This window comes from Neovison vison, chromosome 14, assembly GCF_020171115.1.
Source record: "Neovison vison isolate M4711 chromosome 14, ASM_NN_V1, whole genome shotgun sequence".
Classification (NCBI taxonomy): domain Eukaryota; kingdom Metazoa; phylum Chordata; class Mammalia; order Carnivora; family Mustelidae; genus Neogale; species Neogale vison.
In genome coordinates, this window is record NC_058104.1 from 1,085,485 (window position 1) to 1,111,315 (window position 25,831).

General features: G+C 61.3%; 2 protein-coding genes and 3 long non-coding RNA genes across 13 annotated transcripts in view; 2 read left to right on the forward strand and 3 right to left on the reverse strand.

The window, feature by feature from the left end:
• LOC122895850 overlaps positions 1-8,853 on the reverse strand; it is a 50,937-nt gene extending 42,084 nt beyond the window's left edge. For 2 of the 5 annotated variants that reach the window (XR_006382327.1, XR_006382323.1), the window contains exons 1-4: positions 7,546-7,981; positions 7,213-7,297; positions 2,672-2,758; positions 2,488-2,551 (exon numbers count right to left, since the gene is read on the reverse strand). This is a non-coding gene — a long non-coding RNA (uncharacterized LOC122895850). The other 3 variants (XR_006382325.1, XR_006382324.1, XR_006382326.1) reach the window with 3 other exon arrangements.
• A 632-nt stretch (positions 8,854-9,485) lies between these two features.
• LOC122895414 lies at positions 9,486-12,480 on the forward strand. 2 transcript variants are annotated; one of them, XR_006382208.1, is made up of 4 exons: positions 9,486-9,893; positions 10,780-10,913; positions 11,866-11,902; positions 12,110-12,480. It is a non-coding gene; the product is annotated as an uncharacterized LOC122895414 (long non-coding RNA). The 2 variants fall into 2 exon arrangements; XR_006382209.1 differs by having other exon boundaries at positions 10,813-10,913.
• A 594-nt stretch (positions 12,481-13,074) lies between these two features.
• LOC122895415 lies at positions 13,075-15,496 on the reverse strand. The gene is made up of 3 exons (XR_006382210.1): positions 15,168-15,496; positions 14,374-14,449; positions 13,075-13,474 (listed from the first exon to the last, which is right to left on the reverse strand). It is a non-coding gene; the product is annotated as an uncharacterized LOC122895415 (long non-coding RNA).
• On the forward strand, positions 15,161-17,262 carry GNG13 (G protein subunit gamma 13). 2 transcript variants are annotated; one of them, XM_044232801.1, is made up of 3 exons: positions 15,161-15,212; positions 16,772-16,903; positions 17,079-17,262. In XM_044232801.1, the coding sequence occupies exons 2-3, from the start codon at positions 16,806-16,808 to the stop codon at positions 17,182-17,184; spliced, it is 204 nt and encodes a 67-aa protein (XP_044088736.1). In that variant the 5' UTR covers positions 15,161-15,212; positions 16,772-16,805; the 3' UTR covers positions 17,185-17,262. The 2 variants fall into 2 exon arrangements, with proteins under 2 accessions (XP_044088736.1, XP_044088737.1); XM_044232802.1 differs by lacking the exon at positions 15,161-15,212 and adding an exon at positions 15,541-15,563.
• On the reverse strand, positions 17,142-25,613 carry CHTF18 (chromosome transmission fidelity factor 18). Of its 3 annotated transcripts, XM_044232798.1 has the most exons (22): positions 25,484-25,613; positions 25,120-25,314; positions 24,888-25,038; positions 24,582-24,750; positions 24,140-24,232; positions 24,002-24,054; positions 23,786-23,918; positions 22,881-23,090; positions 22,274-22,371; positions 21,927-22,050; positions 21,694-21,842; positions 21,419-21,512; positions 21,051-21,149; positions 20,847-20,977; positions 20,510-20,672; positions 19,429-19,653; positions 19,196-19,345; positions 18,980-19,110; positions 18,219-18,363; positions 17,990-18,121; positions 17,616-17,673; positions 17,142-17,531 (listed from the first exon to the last, which is right to left on the reverse strand). In XM_044232798.1, exons 1-22 carry the CDS (start codon positions 25,572-25,574, stop codon positions 17,395-17,397), a joined length of 2,931 nt encoding a protein of 976 aa, XP_044088733.1. In that variant the 5' UTR covers positions 25,575-25,613; the 3' UTR covers positions 17,142-17,394. The 3 variants fall into 3 exon arrangements, with proteins under 3 accessions (XP_044088733.1, XP_044088732.1, XP_044088735.1); XM_044232797.1 differs by having other exon boundaries at positions 24,888-25,314; XM_044232800.1 differs by lacking the exons at positions 17,142-17,531; positions 17,616-17,673 and having other exon boundaries at positions 18,034-18,121; positions 18,219-18,302; positions 24,888-25,314.
• Between the last annotated feature and the right edge of the window lie 218 nt (positions 25,614-25,831).

Sequence of the window (25,831 nt, forward strand, 5' to 3'; positions counted from 1 at the left end):
CCCAAGTCCCCCTAAGAAACGCCGTGTGTGGGAGCCTCTGGGCCGTAATGTGGCTCCTGGACCACTGTGTCCCTGAAAACGAAGATGGGCCTGTGGTTATGCCTCCCAGCCTCCTCCTGCCCTGGGGAGAGGCAACTGGCAGCCCCTGGTCGGCAAGCACTAGAGCAGAATGAAGACAGACAGGTCCTCCGCTCCACCTCCCAAAGCCGCATCCTCCCTCCCCCCCTCCCCCCAATGCCATCCCCACCTGCCCCCTCACTCAGATAGTCGGAGAAAGAGTTTTAACCCTTTCCTACTGTGCAGTACCCTATCTAGTGTCAGACTCCCCCATCACCCCAAAATGAAACCCCATGCCTGGCCCCCTCCCTAGACCCTGGTGGTCACTGATCTTTTCTCGCCACCAATCCGCTGGCTCCGAGCATCTCCCGTAAGTGAACTCAGACAACACAGAGCCCTTTGGGTTTGGATTGTCACTGAGCAGAATGTTCTCGAGGTTCGCCCACGCTGTGGTGTGTGCCAGAGCTCCGTTCCTTTCCAGGGGCACAAGAAAGCCCGCCGCGTGGACAGGCCACATTTTCCTTACCCACCCATCTACAGACATTTCAGTTGTTTCTATCTTCGGCTGCTGTGACTAGACCTTCTGCAAACCCAGGTGTACAAGGATCTGTTCAGCCCCTGTTCTTAGTTCTCTCAGACGTGCCCCTAGGAGTCGAATTCCAGGGTCAGGTTCCTTCTGAGGAACCGCCAGACTGCTTCCCACGGGGGCCTGCACCATCTCCCTCCCGGCCCGCACTGTGCAAGTGTCCCAACACCCCCCACCTCCTCACTGACACTTGTTATTTTCCATTTTGTTTTGTTATAATTACCCTAGTGGGTATCCAGTGGTATGATTTATATTTTCTAGGCATCTTTTCGGGGGCTCCTGGCCATTCGTATATCTCCTTTGGGGAAGTGTCTGCTAAACCCCCTATGCATCTGTTAAAGCGGGTTGTCATTTTGTTTCTGCTCATCTTTCTTAAGCCCCTGATTGTAGGGGGTTCTGGGCAGGGTCTGGGTGCAGGTGGGCTCCCCGACACTTTGTGTAAGGCTCGCAGGACCCTCAGCACAGTCCGCCCTGGAGAATGACAGGCTCTGCTTGGCACAGCAGCCTTTGGTCAATGCTGGGAAACAGGCAAGAGGGACCATCTCAGTCTTTCAGTGTTCTCCTGCCCCATCAAAGGATCTTACCATCCAGTATATTTTACTTGCTCCAGGAAGAAATGGGTCCCAATTATCACAGCACTTATATGAGCAATAACCCAGAGGCCAGGTTGACACCTTGAGCCAGAGTGACATTAACTATCCAAACCAGCCGAACAGAAGCCCAGTGCGACCTGCAACCCTGGGAAAGTAGTTAAGAATTGAACTTCCCAAGGGCCTGGGTGGCTCAGTGGGTTAAGCCGCTGCCTTCAGCTCAGGTCATGATCTCAGGGTCCTGGGATCAAGTCCCGCATTGGCTCTCTGCTCAGCAGGGAGCCTGCTTCCCTCTCTCTCTGCCTGCCTCTCTGTCTACTTGTGATCTCTGTCAAATAAACAAAAAAATCTTTAAAAAAAAAAGAAAAAAAAGAATTGAACTTCCCCGTCGTGCAAAGGGGGAAATGGTTTTTGCTTCAGACACAAGCATGTAGCGATACCAGACGTCACTTTTATGCGTAAAAGAGTGAGGAACACCAACCATGAAAGATCAAGGCTGTGCCACCAGCTCTGCCCCCCACGCGGCAGGCTCCGCGCTCCTTCATAGACCTGTGATAGACCATGTGGGTTCATTTCCACGAAAGCAGGGCCACGTAACCCTCAACAGACACGTTCTCAGCGCACGACACTCCAAGAGCCATGTTCAGCACATTGCATTTTAAATTTCTGCCACTCTAAAGTGCCTGTCCCTGACGCCTGGGCGAGATTTAAACACAGCTACCCCAAATACTGAAACCATGTTCTTCTGTACCGACGTCCAAATATGGGTGTGACCACTCACACACGCAAGCTCCCTGATAAATGCTCCCAGCCACATGAGCACACCTCTGCCCACCCCCACCCGGTAAGAGGACAGGAGTGTGGCCTGCAGGCAGAGCTTCCACTGGCTGCTTCTCCACAGCCTTGCCCCACTCCCCTTCTCCTGGGACTGGAAGCTTGCTGCAACTGCCTGAGCCGCTGGGGTCTCTGTGCCGCAGGCAAAGAGGGGCTCCCAATTTTCTCTGAGCACCAAGGAGCTGACAAGTGTGGGATACAGTAGTGACATGTGGCAAATCCCCCTTTCATTTCTTACACGGGACATTCTGAACCCAATTTAAACCAACCACAAGAAAAAAACTAAATGTTCTTTGGGAATTTCTGATATCTGATAGCCACCCAAGGCCATGACGAGACACCTACCCTATGCGACAGCCCATTCCGGTCTGCTGCATCGGCTCCCACCCACCATCAACTGGAGCCTCTTTTCTCACTTACCTTCATAACATTATGCTGTCTGCCAATGAGACAATGAGCAGTCTTGATGCTTCCACTTATTCTGCTGAGTTTTGTGAGCACAAGGTCACACATAAGGGGAAAATAGGCAGATGGAGGGTTGGATGGGTTCTCAGTCCCAGCACCCACCCCCCACATCACTACCACCCCCGTTCCCTCAACCCACCTGCATGTCTGGCCAAGTTAGGGAGCCTCTGTGAAGAAGGCTGCAGAAGTACCTCTTGTGTTCTGTCCCTGGGGTCTGTCAATTAAACTGACAAGCAACAGATTAACAGAAGAAAAAAGTTTAATTATGTGTATATGGGAGCCAAGAATAGTAGCTAGCCCAGAAGTTTCAGTTAGATGTCTGTATACCTAACTTAGTACGAATAAGGAAAAGGGGAGGAAAATCCTTTCTTATTTATTTATTTATTTGGGAAGGGGCAGAGAGAGAGAGGGACAAGCAGACTCCCTGCTGAGCATGGAGCCAAATGCAGGGCTCGATCTCACAACCCGGAGATCATGACCTGGGCTGAAATCAAGAATTGGATCCTTAACTGACCGAGCCACCCAGGCACCCTGAGAAAAATCCTTTTTAAAGAAAGAACAAATCCTTTTAAAGAAAATCCTTTTAAAGAAAGAACAAATAGTTTCTTTAGGAAAGACAAATGTGTTTCAGGAAAATAACTGAAGTACAAGGAAGTTAGTGATAACAGTTGTCTATACAGGAATAAGTGGGCTTTCTGCCTCTTTCAGAGTTATAAACTCCCCCGTAGAAGGAAGTTAGGATAGGTTTTATTTGTGGTAACCCCTTTGGGAGTAGACCTACCCCAAACAAGAAATTTATGGCAGTCTTATTTCCCCAAAAGCTTCTTATATTCAGATAAGGAAAGCTCCAACAAGGATTCCCTCTGCATCTACTGATTCTCAACTGCCTTCAGCTCAAAATAATTCTCATGCCAAAGTGGTACATTCTGGGGTGGCATATCCTAGTCCCCTTCAAATCCTTTAACCACGAGGCAATCACACCATCACCCAGCTGTAACCACGTCCTCCTGAGCCACTCAGAGTGGCTCTTGTGTGAATTCCATCTGCTCTAAGACCAGGCCAGCAGCTCTTTTAAGGGCCAATCAATCTCCCAAGTGAGGATGTTGAGAAGACCCAGTGAAGAAAAGACTGTGGGCCCCCGGACAGCAGAGGAGAGGGACTGTATCGGGTCCTTACCCCCAGAAAGCCACTGACAGAGCTGAGGAAGGGGGCGGGGTGGATATGTCAAAGCCTCTCTGTTTCCCTGGCCAGGCCAGGGGCTCACTGTCCAGGCTATCCTAAGTAAGTAAAGATCAGAAAAACATCTCCTGATGGAAGCCTCTCAGACAATAGCTTTCTGGAGGCCTGGCCACACAGATGACCCGGAGCAGCTGACAGAAGCGCTCTGCTTATGCCCACTGCCGCGCTCCTTCCCCTCAGCACCCAACCTCACCATGGTTTACTCTTTCAGCAAGACCACGATTGTGTTTAGGGCACCTAAGAAATTACTTTGACAATAAGAAATGTCAAAGCATCCGTCCCAGCACATCAGAGTTTCCACCACTTGGCATAAGATGAATGAATTCTCCTTCCCTTCCAAAAATAAAAACAACAACGTACAGGTGTTTTCATCTTCCTTCAAAAGACCTGTGCTTGGAAATGTCTGCAACCCAAGGACTGTGTCAATTCCAAATGCACCGGGGCACTGAAAAGGACCAAGCAGTGAGCCTTTTCGTAATTCAGGTCATAGTCTAACTTACTTACGTGTGCACACATCTTGTTGGTTTGCAGGTAGAGCCCACTACGGCACTCCTGATACATGTTCCTTCTCTAATTTAAGAAAAGTAACTCTAATGAGATGAAGCGGGATGTTACCACATTTCAGTCCTGCATGTGCTCCATAACCCAGGTCAGGAGGTTGGAAAGAATGGAGCCAGAACGGGTTCTGAGAGACGGGGATCAGGACCCCCAGGCTGTGTCCTGGCCGTCAGCAGCAGCTCCAGGACGTGGTGCAGGCAAGGCCGTGCGGCGCAGCTCCAGCACCGTCACCATCGCTGCCATCACTGCCACCACCACCAGCCCACTCAAGCCAGAGTACCTGCCAGGCTCCTGAAGCACACCACTCTGTCCGGCTTGTGCACACACACAGAACCTTTCCCTTCCCTGCAGAGCTCGGTCGTCAGCAGAAGCAGGTCACCCACAACCTGCACTGGACTGGGAGCAGAGCTGCCTTGACCAGTCCAAGCTGCCCTCCACCTGTCCTCTGCACCAGCAGAAATGGGGTCCCCAAAGCCTCACCTACGTCCTAAAGGGTAAAGCAGGTAAAAGCAGCACCTCAAGGCCCTAAGAACCACCCCCCACAGCCACAACAAAGCCTCCAGAAAAGCCAAAGGGAGACTGTCTGTGGGAGACGGCGGCCTGCGCCCATGTTCTCATTAGCTCACCCGAGGGGCAAGCCCAGCAGGGAGATGGCAGTGGGCCAGGGTGCCCCACGGGTCCCTGGGGACGGACAGGCTGAGGCGGGAAGATAGGTGCTCCCCAGACAGAGCCCAGCAGCTCCCCCTGCGATGAGGCTCGAAGTGAGGAGGGGCCGCAGGGGGCCCCCTGCCAGGTGCTCCCCATTAGGTTCTCCCCACCAGCTGTTCCATCCGGGTCCTCCCACCAGAGGGTCCCAGCCAGATGCTCTCACCGGGTGCTCAAGAATGCTGGGCTCCCATTTCCATTGGCCCTGCTTTGTGGTTGCCGCTTCTGGGACACCACGTGCTCCCCCAGCCAGAGGCTGCAATGGGTCCTGCGGACAGGTGTGCCACGTGCTTGTCCCCTCCCCGCTCCTTCCCTCTCCGCTGTTCCCCGCCCCCCAGCTCCTCTCCGTCTCAGGGAAGAGAAGGGGGGCCTACAGAGAGGTCACAGTGGCGGAAGCCGTTGCCATTTCCCCACCTAACCACAGGAGAAACATCTCATAAACCCCAACTTACAGACCTCCTACACACCTCAGATAGTCAAGGCCATCAAAACTAAGAAAAGCCGGAGACACTATCACTATGGTTCCAACCCAGAGGAGTCCAAGAGGAAAGGAGGATGCAACTTCACTGGGTCCCGAGACAGACAGAGGCACTGGGTAACAGCAGAGGACGTGTGCGTGGGACGTCAGCTTCAGTAGCAACCCGCGTCAGTGCTGCTCGTCAGCTGTGACCGGCGCATCGCCCTGCCACAAGAGGTTATCGGTGGGGCCCGTGTATGGGGCAGAGCAGCACATGGAAGCTCTGTCCTTTCTGCCCTATTTTCTTGGAAACCTAAAACTGCTCTAAGCAGAACGGCACCTGGCTAGCTCAGTCAGTTAAGGGAATGACTCCTGATTTCTGTTCAGGTCATGATCTCAAGGTCATGAGATCGATTCCCACGCAGGCTCCACACTGGGCAGGGTCTGCTTAAGAGTCTTTCTCCCTCTCTCTAAAAAAAAAAGGAGGGGAGTGCCTGGGAAGCTCTGTCATTAGACATCCGCCTTCGGCTTAAGTCATGATCCCAGGGTCCTGGGATCAAGCCCTGCATCAGGCTCCCTGCTTGGTAGAAGCCTGCTTCTCCCTCTCCCACTCCCTCTGTTTGTGTTCCCTCTCTCGCTGTCTGTCAATTAAATAAAATAAAATGAAAAAATAAAAGGAAGTATAAGGCACCTGGCTGGCTCAGTTGGTAGATTATGCAACTCTTGCTCTCAGGGTCATGAGTTTGAGCCCCACCGTGTGTGCACCTACTTTAAAAAAAAAAAGAAAGGAACCCTATTAACTATTTTAGAAAGTACCAAGACTCTCCATAATCATATCATCTTGGTCTCTCTACAGACCCCCAAAATGTACAAGGCCCTTGACCTTCACGACTAATCTGCGAAGTCCCTGATACAGACGTATGTGCAGCCCCCCCCAAATTTCCGCAGGATTTGGGGACCAGATCCCACATTAGCCCCCCTCACCTACAATTCCTCTCGGGGTGTCTTGACACGGTGTCTTCTGGGAATCCTAAATAACCTGGGGCTCAGCAGGACTGGAATGGGGAGCTCCTTCGTGTCCAGAGTAACCCAGATTGCAAACCAGACTGCTGCAAGCTCATTTCTCACCATAATATCCTATGACAGGGGCGCCTGGGTGGCTCAGTGGGTTAGAGCCTCTGCCTTCGGCTCAGGTCATGATCTCAGGGTCCTGGGATCGAGCCCCACATCCGGCTCTCTGCTCAGCGGGGAGCCTGCGTCCTCCTCCCTCTCTCTGCCTGCCTCTCTGCCTGCTTGATCTCTGTGATCTCTGTCAAATGAATAAATAAAATCTTTTAAAAAAAAATCCTATGACACAGTTTGTGTCTGACTCTCTTTAGCAACAGGAGTCAAAACGCAGGAAATCACGGAGACAGAACACCAGCAAGGGCGAGAGGCAGCCACGCCTTCTTTTCAGGGCAGTCCCCGGGGTGTGGGGCCTGCAGGGAGCACACAACTGTCACCGGACTGCTAGGAACTGCCTCCCACGCGCATTCTCTGGAAGGGCCCTGCGGGGTCCCAGAGGCTCCCTGACCGCTGGCGATTAGAGGCAGAAGCAGAGTGGGAAATGCAGCTCTTCCTTGAAAGGATCCCACAAGTGGAAACGCCTCTAAATTTGTTTTGTTCGTGAGTAATAAACTTTAATACTGTAGATTTTAAATAAAAGAAAAATACATACGCACCATATTCTTTGCCTCCACTTCTAAGGTAATAAATAATCTTCCCCGCGCGACACCGCGCCCCCACCGCAGGGCAGGAATTCAAAGCCTGTTAGAGAGTGAAGGGGCCCTGAGCCCTGGGACGCTGGGGCGCTCACGCGCGCCTGTGGCTCCACCTAGTGGCGAGGACCGGGCAGTGGCGCACACAGGGGCAGGCCCAGACGCAGAGGGCTGACGAAGACCCCACCCAGGCCACCCACCACGCCGAGGCACAGGGTTTCCGTGCTCTGGCTTAAACGGGTCCCGTGGAAAGATCCCGAGAAGTGCCTTTCTGGGGTGCTGATGAGGGCAGTGTACCCTGGGACTCTATCCTGACAAGGCCGGCCCCCAAGGTGCAGGTCCGCAGTTAGCCCGAGGCCTCCTTGGGGTCCTCCAGGTTCCGCAGGAGCGTCTGCCGCCGTGTCCTGGAGCTACCACAGCCGCACCCTGGACAGCGCGTCCCAGAACGCAAGACTCTCCCACCTGCGCGCACAGCCGGTTCGGCCTGGCTCGGAGGGAGAGTTCGGGAGCTGCAGAAGCAGCCGAGGCCAGAGCTCAGGGACTCAGCACCATAGGACAGTGGCGGCCCCCGATGTCGGGCAGCTCTCTCGGCCTCCGCCTACGGACCCAGCAGCACAGACGCGACAGACAGTGGCGGGACCAGACTGGATGGGGGTCACCGGGGACACCAGGCTTCGCAGGTGCCAGAAATCACGGCTCCTTTCCCCACCCGAGCCCCATTCTGTCCCCAAGCCGCGCCTCCGCACTCACCTGCACACCTGCACTCCCGCCCTCCCTCATCGCGGTCCAGAGCCACCATCAGGCCGCTGGGGACAGCACCCGCTGTCCGCGGCAAGTCACGCTGGAACACGAGCTTTGCCTCCGTCCCGCTTCCGTCCAACCTGTAATTCGCACACACTTGAGCGGCCACCGCCAGGCTCCGAGAGCGTAAAGACGCCTTTGCCACGGCAAGTCTGCGGCGTGCTCGGGTCCGCGCGACAGTCCCTCAGCGGGCGGCGTGCTCGGGTCCTCGGGGCAGTCCCTCGGCTGGAAGGCAGGGCTCCCGCTGCCTTCTCCACGGACAGCACAGCACGGAGGGCGCGACCTGAGCGGGCAGACCTGGGGGACGGCAGGGGGAGTCCCTGTGTGCGGGAGACCTGGGGAAGCTCAGAGGAGAGCACTGGGGGGGGGGGACACCTTGGAGGGAAACCTGGGGGAGGGAACCTGAGTGGAGAGTCGCTTAAGAAGTGAAGGGGCTCCGCTCAGCATCTCCCCACCCAGGTCTACCCCAGGTCTCTCCCGCTCAGCATCTCCCCACTCAGGCCCCCCACGCAAGTCTCTTCCTCAGCATCCCCCCAGTCAGGTCCCCCTCAGGTCTCCCCATTCAGCATCTCCCTTCTCAGGTCCCCCCACACTGATGCTGAAGGTAGATGCTTAAGAGAGACCTGCTGGGGGAACTAAGTGGGGAGATGCTGATGCGGAGAAATCTGAGGAGAACTGAGGGGGGTCTTCAGGGGAGACTTGAGTCGGGGGATGCTGAGGGGTAGACCTGGGGGGCGGGACTTGAGTGAGAGACGCTAAGGGGGAGAGACCTGGGGGGGATTGGGGGTGGGAGAGACGCTGAGGGGGAGACCTTGGGAGGACTGGGGGGGGAGATGCTGAGGGGGAGAGACCTGGGGGGGACTGGGGGGGGAGACGCTGAGGGGGAGAGACCTGCGGGGGGACTGGGGGGGGAGACGCTGAGGGGGAGAGACCTGGGGGGGGACTTGGGGGGGGAGATGCTGAGGGGGAGAGACCTGGGGGGTACTGGGGGGAACTTGGATGAGGAGATGGGGGAGGGGGGACCCGAGCGGAGTCCTCGCTCGCCGCTGTTGTGTCTCCCACAACGCTCGGGTTTACACGGGGTCGCACAGCCCGACTCGCTCACCCACGCCGCGGGTGGGAGTGTCCGGGCCCCCTCGAAGGTCAACTTCCAAAACCCAACACAGCCTGCAAAGCGCCTCCGGCGGAGGAAGCCCACGCCGGGAAGGGAGCTCCGAGAAAATAAACGGAAAGTCGGCGTGCAACACCCCTCCCCCCTCCGCCGCACGACTCCCGCCGCACGACTCCCGCCTCACGACTCCAGCCGCCGCGCCCACGCCGCGCCCACGCCGCCGTGCTCCAGGACAGCAACGTCATGCGTGACGTAACGCGAGCCCCCTCTATCCGCCTGCCCCGCCCCTTCCGGCGCTCACCCGGAAGTGATCTTCCAAGGCGGAAGTAAGCGGGCCCTTGGAGAGCTGGTGGCGGCTGGCCTTGGCTCGGTGGGTCCGGAGTTTGCGGGGAAGTCGGGACCGCGATCCCGCGCGGTCCGCGGACTGCCTGAAAGCGCCCCCGCACGGCGGGGATGGGGGCCGGCCAGCCTTCCAGGGCAGCCCCGGAGGAGCGGGCCCTTCCCGCCCTCGTCCTCCGGCTTCTCCCCTCTCAGCTCCCTGCAGTCCGAGCCGGGGCCGCCCCGTCTTGTCCGGCCTTCGCTCTGAGAACGGTCTTTACACTTGCAGCGGCCTCCAGCCTGGGCAGGAATGTCTCCCCGGTGTGTGCCCCGGTTTGGGCCTGACGCCGGGGAGCCGGGGAGCCGGGGACGAGTCTCCGGTTTGGATCGGAACCCGCCCTGGCGGAGCCTCCCAGTACGTGGTGCAAGCCTTGGCCTTTTCTGTTTGGGCTCCTGCTGAGGGTTTTGCAGCGGATCGCCGGGACGGCGTTACCCCAGGGGCTCTGCCTGGGCCCCCAGCCGCGCTGGAGCGCTGGGTGGGCCCGAGCACGTTCATAAAGCAGTGCTACACGTTACCCGGGCAAGACAGGCCCGGATGCTGGTGTCAGGCAGCCACTGTCACGCCGAGGGCTGTGCCTCCGCCCGCCTTCCACCACGTCCCTGGGGCCGAGGGCTGTCTCGGTCGCGACACCAGTAAATGGCCAGCATCACATCCACCCCGGGTCTGAGGTCTCCTCCCCAGGCAGCTACATGGGGCCTCGGCCATGGGTCCTGCACAGGGAAGTCCTCAGGAGAACAGGCAGCTTCCTGGGTGCCACGGCTCCCTGCAGATGGGGGGCCGAACAGCATCCTGTGTGTCCCAGAACACCAGGTGCCTGTGCTGGCTCTTCCCCATCCTGGAGAGCCCGTGTCCACCCTGCCCCTCTGCATCTGCCGGGAACTTGCCTGTGAGCTGCTCCCACCCACGCGCTCCTGGACTCCCGGCGGTGCAGCCTCAGGTGCAGCTGCCCACCTGCCCTGGCCTGTGGACCACCCTTCCCCACACATGGCCCCAGGGCAGCAGACAGCCCATCTGGATTCCAGCCCCATCGCTGCAGGCCGGCTTATCTCTGAACGGCTCCCTGACACATGGCAGCCTGGACACGTGCAGTGTGCACAGCCAGAACATCTCGCAGGAATACAAGGGCAGCCCTCCCTGCCCCGATTCATCTCCCAGATGGGCAGTCTGTGTAGGGCTCCCCTCCCCTCCACACAGTCTCACTCATTCTGTACCCTCTTACCTCTTCCCATCTGTTTGCCAGCTGGGCCTTGAGGCCCGTCTCCTCTGTGTGCAGGCTGCTGTCCACATGCTGCCCCGGCTGTTAGACATTCTCCTGGCCTTTGGCGGAAGACTCACAGAATGATGTCCCCTGAGATGTCTCCTCTGTTTGCTCTGGTAGGGAGAACTTGTAAGCCCTGAAGTTGTTTTTTTAAAAGGCCTCCAGTATAAAACTGCCTTCAGCGGTGGGCGTGACCTGGGGTACCAAAGGCTCTCCCTGCTGACTTGGCCATAAGGCCACTGTCACCGTGTGTGGCCACTCCCAGCCCCAGCTCCTGATGCAGTGACAGTGGTCCTGCACCGGCTTCCTCCGGGGAAGCAGCGGAGAATGAGCTGCTCCCCAAACCAGCGAATAAACAGCTCACTGAGCTCTACACTGGGCCTGCCTTGCTCCGCCTGGTCAGGGGCCTGGTGTGCGTGTGGTCAGCTGCCAAGCACAGAAGGCAAGGGGCCTTCTGTCCACCCCCAGCCCCGGCTGCGTCCCTCATCGACACCACAGCTGTGGGGCCCCCACCCCTGCTGAGCGCAGTGGGGGTCAGCTGGGCAGTCATTGCAGGGTGCTGAGCTGTCAGAGCAGCCTGGGCCCCTACGAGCCAGAGGCCCAGACAGCATACATCCACCCTGCTTTGTGGTGTATGTGTCTTTGGGGGTGCAGATCAGTAGACTCACTAGTGATGTGCTGGGATCCCTGAGCTGCATGAGCCTCATCGGCCAGTGACCCACGTGGCCTGTGGGTGCCGCCAGACCAGAACCAGCTGTGTGCTGAGCCTGCACAGGTGACAGACCTAGGCCTGCCTGGGAGCAAGCCGCTGCACCTGTCCCTGCACTTGGGGGCCACACACACAGGCCGTTGGGAGCCTCCAGTCCCGTCTGGTAGCAGGACAGCTAGGGCACTAAGTGGTATCTGCCCCTGGTTCTGTCTCCCAGCAGAGATGAGACGATGTGAACCTTGTGTGAGGGTCTCAGCGCAGCAGGACCCCTTCACAAGGACTGGTCCCCTGGGTCTGGCCTTGGCCGCTGGCCCTGGGGGGAGGGGGCAGCACTGAGCTGTCTCTTCTTCACTCCACAGGTGATGGGGCAAAGTGGCTCATCTTCCTTATCTCAAAGTAAGCATCCCCCCGGAGAAGAGGTAGCTCTGCCAGCCAGGCCTGCTGGGGCTGGTAGAAAAGGGGGGCGGTGAACCTGCAGACAGGAGTCTCCGTGAGCCAGTGACAGCTGGCCTCACCTGCGCCCTGCTGCGTATCATGGGACACCCCTCCAGACCTTCACAAGACGGGGACACCTGTAACTTCGCATGTTCATGTCTGTTTCAGAAAGCACGGGTCCCTTTGGTTGGTGTTCAGGAGCTGCCTGAGGGTACTCTCACCTGGGAGCGGAGACCTCGAGGCCCCGGGCCCGCTGCCCGGGGGACCCTGGCCTTGCTCCCTGGCCACAGGGCTGCTGGAAGCAACCAAGTCCGCCGAAGTGGCCTCTTGGACACCGACTCGAGCTGTCCTGCTGGCCGCAGCCACCCGCTGGACCGGGCCTCCCCGGAGTCGTGTCTTACATTTCTTGGACGCGACACCAAAGGGAGCTCCAGTTACCCCTGACCGTCGATCGCAAACTTTCCAAGACTACGTGAGAGCAATCTTCATTTTTTCACAAGCTCTGTTTAACAAGGTAAATAAACGGCTTCTTTGCCGATTTTGCTGTCTTGGTATTTGGCTCTGCTAGTCATGGCAGGGGCGGAAACAAGCGGACACGTTCCTGTGGGGCTGTCAGGGCCACGGTCACCGGGCCTGTCATAAGCCTGCCATGGCGTGCGGACACCCCTGCCCCCGCCAGCCCAGGCCCTCAGCACTGACCGCGTGTACTCAGGCTTCACCACCTCCAGACGAGGCGGTGGCCCAGGGAGGGTTAGGGGGGCTGACTCCCTCCCCCGAGCAGTCTGAAACAGAGCCGGTGTCACCTCGGGCCTCACTGTGCCTGTGCGCGGGCTGGCCGTCTGCCCCAGGCTGTCTTGCTCTCTGAGAGTCTGGTCTCAGCAGCAGCCGAGTGGGCCCGTGTCCTCACAGGGCACCGATGGCAGCTGGGGCGGCCCTGGTCGCCAGCATGCCCCAAGGTTCATGAGCCAATGACAGACACCCCAGCTCTGGCCTCCACCAGGGGAGAACCCACAGCTCAGAGTGGTGTCAGGGATGGCACTAGACTGCAGGTCCCTGTCTGGTGGGAACCTTTCCTCCCCCTCCTCCCTGAGCCCTCTTTGGCGCCCCACCCAGAAGGGATCAGGGCACTGCAATACACACCATTTCTTTACTCCTGCAGAGCAGAGGCCCATCCCACAGTGCCCATCCACCCATGAGTCGGAAGCCCGGCTGTTTCTAGGCCACAGGGAGCACGTTGGGTCTCACCAGCAGCCCAGTTAGCGGAGCTAATTTCAGCACAGAGTCTGGTCTCTCTGGAGCCGCTCTGGGTGTCTGCAAGGCGGCAGTCTGCTGGAGAACAAGCTGTCCCTGCTTCCCCGGTCCAGCATCCCAAGAAGCCGAGAATCCTGGCTCGTCGCAGAGAGCAGGCGTGTACCAGCGGGCCCACCACACAGAGTGGGGGTGTTATTCAGGGCTGCAGTCAGCACAAGGACCACGTCTGAGCCTGGAGCCTGGAGAGTCCACACAGCAGCAGATATGGCTGCCGCCCAGAGGCTAGAAAGAGCACAGAGCTGGAGACATGCAGGACCCCATGCCCCACGCAGCTCCCACATGCATGCAGGCCTGGCTCCTGCCGTCCTGCCAACGCGCCCTGCTGCCCCGATGTGCTCAGTGCCTCTGGGTGTAGAGTGTTCAGACAGCACCCACAAAGCAGGGCCCAGAGCAGACCCCCGGCCTTCTCCCACGGGGCCCTCCAGACGCTGTCAAGCCAAAGGTTGGCCCTGCGTGTCCTGTTCTGCGCAGTCTGAAGAGAAGGCATGACGGGGTGGCAGGGTCGAGCTGGCCCAGGTCTCAGCCCAAACCTTGTTCCAGTCCGGAGGACCGTGATGCCCTCCCCTGGGCTGCCCGCCCGCCCATGTGAGCAGCCCCCCAGGCCACAGGGGTGTGCAGGGCGGAGAGAGACCAGCACGGCCGGCCATCTGCCCTGCGGAGGCCGTGACCCCGGCTCTAAGCCCCCCACGCCCCATAAATCCATAATAAAATTAATCCCTCATTTTCCTGACATGCCCCAGTTCCAGAAGGGCCTCCAGAGGCATCACTGAGTGGCTGCGTGAGGGGCCAGGGAGGCCCAGCCGACCCCCTTTCAAAGAATCACATCAGGGAGGACTCAGGAACCCGAAGAGGCAGGTGGCACCCCATCCTGCCTCCTAGATGAGGACACAGCGACCAGTCACAGGCCGCCAGCCCAGAGGGGGCTGCCAGCGCTCCCGCAGAAGGCCTAGTCCCGGCCTCTGCAGGGTGGAGGTTGGGGAGCAGGGCCCTTCCGGCATTCTGCAGCTGCTGTTGCTGCTTGGGGGCCCCCCACCCAGGAGGCAGCCCGGTGACTGCGTCACCCAGTGGCCCCAAGGGCAGCACTCCCCCGAGAGCCGGGCAGCAGGGCCTGCCAGACACACCTGGGGCATCGCGCTGAGGAGACCTGGAGTGGTGGAAGGCAGAGTGAGCGTCTGCTTGGGTCCCAGCATGGGCCGGCTGAGGAGCAGGCAGAGAGGGGACGGGCCTATAGGGAGGAAGGCCCCCTCCCTCCCCAGAGCCCCCCAACGCTGCTCAGCCTGGCCTTGTGCCTGAGGCCGACACACCCTCCAGAGGCAGCACATTCCCAGCACACCCCGGGGCCGGCACAGAATAAGTCTGGCTATTCCCAGCCCAGGGTCAGCGGAAGCATGGACGTACGCCCAGCCCTCGAGGCAGCTACCTAATCAGCCCACCACCAGCCTGGAAATGGGGGACACAGGCTCCCACCTACAGGTGGCTCAGCTCCAGGGCAGGATCCTGTCAAGGGCCCCATGGCCCATCAGCAGACACTGCTGAGGCCCCTGGGAGTACGGTGTCCTGGCCCCATCCCTGTTACTCTCACCCGGACTGCAACTCTAGCTTCTCAGGGCACGGACGGCTACAGTACAGTCTAATGGCTCCAAGTCTTCCATGCCAGCCCTCCGTGGGAGACCACTGTCCACGGCCAGAGCTGACTCCTCACTGCCATCCCCACCTCTCCCACACGCGGGGGCTGAGGAGCTTGCTGGGTAAGGCCAAGTCCCCAGGGTAGACCCAGCCCAAAGGAGGAGGGCAGAGGGGAGGGGGGTGGTGCAGGGGCCTGGCCCCAGAAGGCAGTAGTGGGCGGGGCACCTGCCTGGGCTCTGGCCGCCTGTGAGCCCGCTCACTCATTCACTTGGCCCTTGCTGTCACTCACCATCACTTGGTCCTTGTCAGTTGGCCCTTGCCGGCACCGTCCAAGGTAGGTCCGATGAGCGGGTCCCCGTGCAGAGCAGGAAAAACCGAGGCGGGGGCTTGTGGGACTTGCCCGGGTCCCACCGGGCTGACCTGGACCATCCTAACCCCCAGATGCCCCTGCCTGTTGGTCTTGGAGCCGAGGGCAGCAGTCCTGCGCGGCCCAACAGGCCAGACCCCGCCGGCGGGGAAGACCCCCTCGGTGTTCCGGCAGGCGGGGCGGGGGCGGGGCGGCCGAAGGGGAGGGAAGCCGCGTCCTGCGCCGTGCGCGCCGCCCGCAGTGCCCGCTGAGCGCCGTGGCCGGGGGCGTCGCGGGGCGCGCGGGACGGGCGGCCGGCTCCGGCGGCGCGGCGCGCAGGTAGGGCAGGCAGGGCAGGCGGTGGGGGCTGCGGGCGAGGCGACCGCCCCCGCCCCCGCCGCGGAGAGCCCACCACAACGTGGCTGTCCCTGCCAGGGGTGGGGATGCTGGACTGGGGGTTTCTGGGAGGGGAGCAACCGCATGCCCCCACGGGCTGCCTCCCCCCAAAAGGCAGGTTCTGCTCTCCTGTGGCTCTGACCCTTCCAGGACTCCTAGTGTGGCTGCTCTGTCCCCAACCTGCAGGACCGACCCCCCCACACCCCCGCCAAGATGGAGATCTTCCAGCGTGGAGTCCCCTCCACACGCTGGTGCAGACAGGGTCAAACTCCTGCCACCCCCTGCCCACCCTCCCAAGATCCAGAAAACTAGTCCCCTGGCTCTCAGCCTCCCGTGATGGGAGCAGGGCCTGGGGGCCGGTGGGGAACTCCCTGGGCCGCTGGAATGGGCTTTAGTGGGGGAGGCAGGAGGCAGCCCGCTCTGCTAGGCTGGTGCACAGGCAGAAACTGGGCCAGGCGGTTTGTTAGTGTGGGGGGCAAACACCGGGCAGCAGAAGGCTGTAGGCACTCCAAGTCCCAGACCAGCTGTTTAGCCAGTGACCCCATAACCCTGAGCACCTACTCCGCCCCCAAACCCCTTGGCTAGAGATGCAAATTGCAGCCAAATCCTCCAGGCCCCAAGATTAACTTCCCTTGGGTAGGCTTCCCCATGCAAAGCAGAGGGACAGCCCATGGTCCAGGGAGGCCAGGCGCAGCCCCACCCCTCACCTGATAGTCTGGGGTGCCCCTCTGCAACAGGGAGTGGGAAGTGGGCCTTGCAGTTGGAGAGTGGGCTTCTGGGAACCCTGTGCTGTGTGCCTGGTCCTGCTCTTGGCGAAACACTGCACCTTCGCTCTCCAAGAAACCAGGCCGTGGACAGGCTGACAGGGGTGGGAGGGGAGGATGCAGCGCTGAGCAAAAACTTTCCTCTGCAGTTAATTAACCCCATGGGGGAGGGGCGGGCACACGGGGCCTCATCAGTGGGGCCTCAGCTCCAGGCCCAGCACCCTGTGGACCATGTGGGTGCCTCTGGGGCCCCCAGGATAGGGGTGGTACAGCCCCTAGGGGCCTCCCCAGCAGCAGACTGGGCATCGGTCTGGTGGGGAGGGAGCTGCTGGGGGGTGACTGCAGGCTGGCAGCCCCCTGGCTGTCTCTCCCTCCTGGGCTCTCCAGCCCCAGGCTGGCCACTTCCGAAGCCCCCGACGCCATGGAGGAGTGGGATGTGCCCCAAATGAAGAAAGAGGTGGAGAGTCTCAAGTACCAGCTGGCCTTCAAGAGGGAGATGTCATCCAAGACCATCCCTGAGTAAGTCCCCGGGACCCCCCAGCCCAGGCTGGCTCCAATCTGCATGTCATTTCCCTGCCCTGCGCTCCTTTGCATGAGCCAGAACCACGGCCCTGCACCAAGCCACTGGGCGCACTTCTAAGGAGCCCGTCACCCACCTGCTCAGCCTCACCCTCCCCACCTTGCCCACCCACAGGCTCCTCAAGTGGATCGAGGACGGGATCCCCAAGGACCCGTTCCTGAACCCCGACCTCATGAAGAACAACCCATGGGTGGAAAAGGGCAAGTGTGCCATCCTGTGAGGCCCCCGCCCCGCCCCCAGGCTCTTGCTCGTGTAGGGAGGACAACTCTATAAAGGTGTGACTTTTATAAGGACTTTCTGAGAGTGTCCGTGCTTTTGTACATTTCCTAACGGAGAAAACGCAACCCGATAGCATCAAGCGTGGTCCCTGGGGCGTCCAGCACGGGTGGAGGTACCCGGCCTGGGTTCCTGGCAGCGGGGGCAGCCTCTGCTACAGTAGGTCCCTGATGTGGACACTGCGCCGCACGGCATTAGAGACACCCTCCTTGAATCGAAACCAGACGTCACTCCTGCCCACCGCTGTGCCTATGCGCCGCTCAGCCGCATCCGTCTCCGGGGCCGCATCTCCTGTGAAGGCCACATGGTTGCTCCCCTGCCTCCCCCTCCAACCCCCCTCTCTGGCCCCTCCCGCCCCTCCCGCACCCCAAGCACCTGCACTCGGGGTTGCCGCTCTCTTGATGACCACACGACCAAAGAAGTCCCTCTCGGGCTGAAAGGGGCAAGCTGGTCAGGCTCTCAGGAAAGACCTGTGGCGGTCACTCCCTGCCCTGGAGGAGGAGCCAGTGGCCCCAGGCTGTGGAAGTAGAGGTCCACCTCCCCTCCCCAGGCCCCCTGAAGCAGACTCACCTAGCTCGTGTCCCTTCGGTCCCTCATCACCCACCCAGCAGCTCCCTCCTACCACAACCAGCAGAGCCCCCTCTTGCCCACAGGGGAAGCTGAGGCCACAGGGAACCCTCCAGACTAAGCAGCAGACAAGAAACAGGCCTCCTGGGGCCAAGAACCACCCCCACCCCATACCTCCATACCTTCTCCTCCAGGGCAGCTCTCTCCAGGATGCACTCTAGCCGCCGCTGCAGCTGCTGCTCCTCACGGCCACGTCCCCCTTTGTCCCCAGCAGCCCCTGGCAGAGCCTTGGCCCCTAGGGGAACCCCGTCTACCTGCAGACCGAAGGTGTGGTGAGGGCTGACCGAGCCGGGCCACTCGGGGGACGCTGTCCCTTCCGACAGCCCCGCCCAGAGCCCAGGGCAGGCTTACCTGGGGGCTGTCCCCAACCCAGGCCAAGGCCTCCGCCCGCCGCATCTTCTCCATTTCGATCTCTCGAGCGATGAGCTGCTTGGCCTGATAGGTGAGAGGTTTGCGGGCAGGCAGCTCAGGAAAGCGACACACCTCCTCCACATTCCTGCTCTCGGGGTGGGTCAAGAGGCATAGACCATCAGCAGGGACAGGCAGGTGCTACCTACCACACCGGTCCCAAACCGCATGAAGCAGGAGCTGCAGTGTGGGATTCAGTCCTGGTAATACAATGCCCGTACCCCACAACAGCAGGGGATTACCCACCCCAAGCCCGTTTCCCCAGGTGCTTGTGGGCATGAGAAGGGAACGGTCCCAGGGCTGCAGAATGAAGAACTGAGACCACAGGGCAGGGCCTAGGCTCAAGCCGGGGCGGAGCACTGAGAACTGTCACCATTACCAACTCCTTGCAAATGGTACAAAGAGGGATGGCAATGGTCCCCTTGTTGTGCAGCGGGGCCCTGGGGAACATCTCAGCCTGGGGCCCTCTGGAAGCAGTGCCTGAGGGACACTGAGGCAGACAGACCCTCTGCAATCACCCCCCATAAGAGGGACACCCCCCCACACAATCACACCTGTGCAAGCCCCGAGCTGGGACTGAGCCCCTGCCACTGCCCCACCCATGGGAAAGTGTGACTCACACCAGTTGAGATTCCTGGCCTGCCTGCCATAGCACCCAGAGCCCAGCCTGCCCCCGGCAACCCCCCCAAGTGCAGCAGACTCACGGCTCTAGCCTGTAGACATAATGCCCGTCGGGCAGGCGCTCCTGGCGGTAGGTTAAGCTGTAGGCAAGCATGGTGCCCACGAGGCTGGCCAGCTGCTGCTTCTCACGAGTGCTGTACAGCTGCGTGCTCACCTATGGGAATGGACGCTGAGCATGGCCAAGGCCCACCCCCAGCAGCCGCCACACCCCCACTCTGCCCTCCGGACAAGGCACTCACAGGGCGCAACTTGGGCGCAAGGATGTCCAGAATCAGACAGAGGGCATCCAGGATGAGAGCCTGAGGCGCAGCTCGGCTGCGGGTGGCCGGTGCGATGCCCGCCACCAGCGTCTGGATGAGGTTCTGTGTCCGGCTCATCCGGTTCTGGGCCTGGGGTGGAGAATAAAGCGGGTCTAGGTGATCTAGGATCTCTGGGCCAGACCCTAGGCCCAGGCAGGGTGCGGGAGACACACCTCCTGCTGGCTGCTGGGGAAAGCGATCCTCGGCACGTGGCTGGACGCAAAGAGCAGGTGGAAGGCCACCAGCAGGAAGGGCAGGTAGCGCAGCAGCTGGAAGCTCTGGCCGTGGTACGCAGCGCAGCTCAGCAGGTCGTCGAAGGCCAGCCAGTCGAGGGCCGCACACACGGTGCCCAGGCTGGAATCCCGCAGCCGCAGGCGCAGGAAGTTCTCAAACAGGCCCTGGGGGTAAGCGGGCGGGTGGACCGCTGAGCACCCCCAGCCCACATACAGGAACCCCCCTCCGCCGGGACCCTGCACCTCCCACCTGCCCTGTCAAGTCCAAGGACTCTGGGACAGCAACTAGCACCAGCAAGTGGCCCTGAAGCCCCAAAGGAGGAGCCAGGAAGGCCCAGCCTGCCGCCCCCGCTGTTCTGACCAGAGCCCCGAGAGCTGCAGGAGAAGAACCCCTGGCCCATGACTGCCTCAAGGAGCCCAGCCTCCAAGACCCACCCTTCCCCGAAGGAAGCTCTGCAGCCAGGACGGAGGGCACAGATCCCCCACTCTCGCTCCCCATGAGACCCCCATGCTCTCGGGGTGCAGATTCCGGATTTACTCAGATCCACAGCCGCTAATCCAAAGCTTACTCAAGCAGACAGCTTAGACCAGGCTTCCCGGGGGCGGGGGTACCCCTGCCACCTGCTCCAGCCCCAACTTCACCCCGCCCGCCCTACCGCACATGTTCATTACCATAGCTCACATCCAGAGTGGGGACTCTCCCGCCCCACTCACGTGTCCCAACCAGCAACTGAAGTGACCCCAGCAGTCAGATGACTGCCCCACCGCGCACCCAGCCCCCCTCCCCTCCCTGTCAGCCCACGCCTGCCACCACCCACCCCCCTGCCCCTGCCACCAACGAGTCCCTCCTCCCGGGCCTCTGTCCCTGCTCACCATCACCTCTGAGAGCTTCTCGAGGCCCTGTCTCTGCCACCCCACGCTCCCATCCCGTTTCTCCACGAGCAGGACAGTGTCTGAAGCATCGCCTATCGCAGGGACAGAGGAGCGGCCGGGTGCTAGCAAACTGGCAGAGCGAGATTACCTGGACCACCTTCTCGTGCTCGCCTGCGGAGGCAGCCAAGTGCAGAATGTGGTAGAACCGCTGGGAAGCCGTGGTCAAAGGCACCTCAGCAGCACGGGGCGGGTGCTCATCACTGAGCAGGAGCCTGTGTGGGGGCAGGGCCGGGTCCTGGCCCCAGCGTTGCCTGCAGGGGGGGGGTCAAGGCTGGAATGGGGCCCCCCACCTCGTCCCCTGCCGTGGTGCCGCGCTCCCTGAAGCGGCCCAGGCATCTACACACAGACGACGGTCTGCGGGACCCGGGAGCACCCAGGGCCTGTGTGGCACCCAGGGTGGTGGTGGAGGCGGCCCTCCCGCTTACCTCTGCACCCGGGGCAGCTGGAACACCTCCTGCCACACAGAGAACAGCCCCTTGCGTTGGTCCTTAAGGCCGACCCGCGTGGTCCACACAGCGTGCACACTCAGCTCCCGCCGGCCCCGCCCATAGAGGAACTGGACACAGGCAGGCTGGTGAGAGGCTGCCCTCCTGGCCGCCCTGAGCAGCCGCCCCCACGCCCCCACCCACCTGCAGCGTGTTGATGCAGGCACGGATGTCGTTGTCTGTCTTCTCACACAGAGCGGCCAGTGCACCCGGGTCGGCCCTCATGCCCTGCCGCAGGGAGATCTCCAGGGGGCAGGAGAGTGGGCGGCCGTGCCCCAGAAACCCACCCCGAGGCCCCCACTTCCCCAGAACACAGAACGACCACCACATATCCCTGCTTCAAACCATCTCCCCCAACACATCCTGAGGCCACCTGGGGCTTGGGGCCCTGGATACGAGAGAGGATGGCAAGGGAGAAGAAAACGGGGGTCCGGACAGGAGGCGCGTCCCCTCACCCCGTAGTCAGGCACACGGCCCCCTAGTCACATGCCCCCACCCCAACCATCACCAACCTCCTGCAGCCGCTGCGCGAGCCTGGAGGACAGTATGGGCGGGAAGTGCAGCAGGAAGGCCTGCTGTCTCAGCTGCCGCAGAGCGGGCACAAACCTGCAGGGCATAGCCACACGCGGCTCACTACCTAGGCAGGGGCGTGGCAGGTGTGCCACAGCCCAGTGGGCAGAGGCAGCCGGGGGGGGCTGGGGGTGCGCCCTCCCCAGGCTGCTGCCCTCCTGCCAGGGGCCCCCCCGACACCCCTCCCCCACCCAAAGCCCTGCCCCACTGCACTCACTGGTCATTGCAAATGCAGATGATAGGCCTCATCAGGAGCCCCCCCCCAGCCCGGCGCCGCCGGCCCCCACTCGGGGGAACCGGACCCCCGGACTCTGTGTCCTGTGGGCCCTTGCGGTCCAGAATGTTCAGGAGAACGTTGATGGCAGCCTAAGGGATGCAAAAAGGACGCAGTGAGCCCCAGCCCATTGCCCACCCACCTTTCCCCCCAACTGGGGCTCCCAGGAGGCCCACCACAGGGGCCCCGTCGATCTCGTCGATGACCAGGCAGTTAGGCTTCCCGCCAGCACCCAGCACTGACTCCATCTGCGTGGCTGCTTCAATGCACGTGCGGAAGGCCTCAGGGCTGCGGTCGTCACTGGAACCATGAGACCGGGGCAAAGCCGTCAGGGCGGCACGGCCTCGGCCAAGACAGCGACCAAGGTCCCTGACCGGACGACCTCCCAGGGCGGAACCATGACACCTACATCTCAAGGCGACCCCCCCAACGAGCCCTGATGCAGCAAGAGCTCCTCTCTGCCTCCAACCCACTGGGGCCTCAGGGCCATGTCACCACGGAGGCTGGCCTCCCTGCCACTCACCTGGCGTTCATCTCCACCACGCAATACCCAGCATGCCGTGCGATCACGTGGGCCAGGGTGGTCTTGCCAAGCCCCGGGGGCCCACAGAGCAGCGCCACCTGAGGCCAAGACAACACACATACCCACCTGCTACAACCTGTCACCACTCGAAGGACCCCCCACGCTCACCTCGAAAACCCTGAAAACCCTGAAACGGGAGACGTGCTACGAAGAGATGCACGCCCAGCCCCGCTGTGGTGACTGACCAAGAAAGGACCCCAGCATGCTGATGCCTCACACACGACGCGTTAGAGTGAAATTCGACATGAGAAGAGGAACGAGGACGTGCCGCAAGAGGCACAGCCACTGATGGCATGTCTGACCCCGAGAAACCCCCATCACCATGAGCGTCCTGGGAAGGGCCAGGATCCTCCAGATAGCACATGCTTTAGCCGAGCCGTGAAAAGAGACTCAGAGTCTGACTCCCAGCACTAGCATTCCACGCCGACACACTGGTGTTCTCACCGCCCCAACCGTGGAAGCACTAAATGTGCCTCAGGACCCCGCGAGGCTGTGAAGGCACCGGATGCCCGAAAGCACAGCCACGAGGTGCAGGGGAGGGCCTCACCTTCTGCCGGGGCCGCCGGCTTGGGTCCAGCTCAGCCTCTAGCATGTCCTCCAGCACCTGCTCATGGCTCTTCCATTTGCTGGAGCTCGCGGCCTCTTTGCCACCCCGGGCCAGCTCCACGCCGGGCCTCGGCCTCCTGGCAGGCCTCTCTCGTCCGAACACCACCAGGTCCCACAGCTTTAACCACTTGAGGAGGCAGCGGTTAGTGAACTGCAGGAAGAGAGGCACGGCCTGGAGGAACGGCCAGCACGGAGCACCCCCTGTGCCTGCCCTTGGATCAACCTGCTGCCGTGAGCCCTGGAAACACCCAAGGAGGCTGAAACTAAACGACAAGTGACCAGTGAGCGACAGAGGGAGGCTCATTCCAGACTCTCCATCCCTACGAACCTGGCCCGTTCAGGGCCCCACCACCACCACCTTCCCCAGGAGCATCCTCACATCAGCTTTTATGAGAGCAAGAAAGGAAACAAGAAACAAATTCTGGGTGGCGGGGGCAGGGGGCAGGTATAGATCCCAACGCAGATCACAAGTGACACAGAGTGTGCCAGCCCCATGAGGGCCTCAGTGTCCCCATCTACAACTCAAACGTGCAAACCAAAACCACCTCTTCTGGGGCACCTGGGGGGCCCAGGCAGTGAAGCATCTGCCTTCAGCTCAGGTCATGATCTCAGAGCTCTGGGATCCAGCCCCGCATCAGGCTCCCTGCTCAGCGGGGCATCTGCTTCTCCTCTCTCCCTTTGCCCCTCCCCCCTCTCATGCTCGCTCCCTCTCTCAAATAACCAGAATCTTTAAAAACCAAAAAGCATCTCTCCCATTGCAGACAACATGAGGTTTAGCTGAATCCTGCACCTTCTGTTTCTTGCAACAAAAAAGCCAGTCACGCTTGAACAAGAATAGTGTCTCACATCATCACTGAGCAGCTCCGCGTAGGACCGAGGGGCAAATTCGTCCACCCAGAGGCAGTGCCGGGACTCGTCTTGGTTGCTGGCCAGCTCTTCCTCAGAAGCCGCCAAATGCTGGACCTCCTCCGACCTGAGGCTGGAGAACATCATGCCTTTGGAGGGACTGCGCGGCCCTGACTACAGGCGGGAGGTCAGAGCTGGAAGGGCCCACTGTGTCACCTGTGAAGCGTGTCTGAGAGTTGATGGGCCTCCTGGAGCAGCTGCTGCCTCCGCTGTGTGAACACCAGAGGTTGGGATCTGAATGGGTCCGACATGCAGTCCCCCCGGAACCGCCCTTCTCTTCCCAGCAAGCCCCACCTCATTGTCGACCTGCTCCTTCAGGGACGCAAAGGGCACGCCCAACAGATCCAGCTGGCCATGGCCTCGCCGCCAGATATCAAGGAAAGGGGTCTGCAGGAAAGCGAGGGCAGCCTTCATCCCCTTCAGGGACATAACCACCCCGGACCCCCTACCAATAATGCTACGGACGCAGGTGGCGTTTTGCAGCACGAACAGACCAACAACAGAACTAGCTCCCTCTCTAACCAAGAATGCCAACGAAATAAGACGCCAGGATATGCACGACTCTAGGGAAGACACACACACAAAAGGTGAAGGAGGTACAAGGGAGAGAGGGGAAGGGAAACAGGCCTGCTGAACTTCCGGAGGTGTCCCCAGGGTCCCAGCGGGGGTGTGAGGTCTAGGACTCTCCTGGGCAGCACAGAGCCCCCCACCTCTCTCATGGCCACACAGCACCCACCTGCACCCCTGTGCCCACTGGATCAGCCCGCAGGACCAGAAAAGCCCGGCTACCCCCCGTGGAGGTCACACTGACATAGTCCTCCAGGACAGGGGGCCGCCTCAGGACAGGATTTCGGGCTGCCGGCGAGGCCTGCAGAAGACCCACATCGACACCGGCGTCCAAGGCCCTGGGAAGGGACAGGGGCTGTCTTGGGGCCTCTCAGCTCCTGCCACCATCAGACGAACCCAGATCCGCACAAGCACACATCCCTCCCACCCACCCTCTGCCGCAGGCCTCTGGAAACCAGCGCCCCAAGCCACACACCCCTTGCTCCGCGGTTCAGTGGGGACCTCGGGACTCGGTGGGGGAGTGATGTCCCCCGCAGGGGAGTCAGGAAGGGGGGGCTCCTCCATTTCCTCGGGCCTGAAGTTCAGCTTCTTGACGACTTCCAGCCTAAGCCGTTTGACCCTGGGGGCTGGGGAGGCAGACGGGAGGAACGGAGGCTCTTCCCCAGCCTCACACCCCACCCCTGGGCCCGGGGCCCCGGAGGACATACTGGGGGGCAAGGCCCTGTCCCTCGCGACGCTGCCGGCCAGCTGCCGCTTCCTCGCACTGCCTCCGCAGTTCTCTGGCGGTCCCCCCGGAGAGCAGGCAGTGGCGGCGCCCCCTCCATCGGCGGCCTCCTCGAACGGCAGGCGGGCCCGGTCCACCGTGGGCCAGGGGTCCCTGGAGGGCGACAGGGCCGCCGTCCCTGCAGGAGACAAGGTTGACAGCAGCTGCGCCAGATGGGCGCGTCCCCACTGCAGGCCAAGGCTCCCGCGGCGGCGCCGTTCCGGCCTCGCGCCCCTCGCTCCCCTCCCCTCCTCCAGGCAGCCCTCGCGGTCTACGGGGTATGAGGCTGCGGCAGGGCCCGCGCCCACCTTCCAGCTCGGCCAGCACCTCCAGCTCGTCGGCGAACTGGCTGTGGAAGTCGTCCTGGGCACCGGCCAGCTGGAACTCCGGGTCGCCCATGGCGCTCACTCCCGGCCGATCCGCCACCCTCTCCGAACCTCCCGCGCCGCAGTCCCGCGCCGTGCCCGCCCCCTGCGTCCCGGCGCCGCCAATCCCTGGGCGGCGTGCCCGGCGGCGCTCGCCATTGGCCAACGGGGAGAGCGGGGCGGAGGCGGGGCTGCGCGCGCAGGCGGGGCGGGGCCGAGCCAGTGCGGCGGCCCCGGACGCTCGCCATTGGCCCACAGGGCCGCCCGTCCGTGGTGTGGGCGCGGCGTGGG

Excerpts from the sequence above, each read along its gene's own strand:
- GNG13 (XM_044232801.1), top strand. The coding sequence starts at position 16,806 with ATGGAGGAGTGGGATGTGCCCCAAATGAAGAAAGAGGTGGAGAGTCTC. Across the intron at positions 16,904-17,078 it reads TCATCCAAGACCATCCCTGA|GCTCCTCAAGTGGATCGAGG; the intron begins GTAAGTCCCCGG and ends GCCCACCCACAG.
- CHTF18 (XM_044232797.1), bottom strand. The coding sequence starts at position 25,574 with ATGGGCGACCCGGAGTTCCAGCTGGCCGGTGCCCAGGACGACTTCCAC. Across the intron at positions 25,315-25,483 it reads GGTGCTGGCCGAGCTGGAAG|GGACGGCGGCCCTGTCGCCC; the intron begins GTGGGCGCGGGC and ends TGTCTCCTGCAG. Across the intron at positions 20,673-20,846 it reads CAGCTGCCCCGGGTGCAGAG|GCAACGCTGGGGCCAGGACC; the intron begins GTAAGCGGGAGG and ends CCCCCCCTGCAG.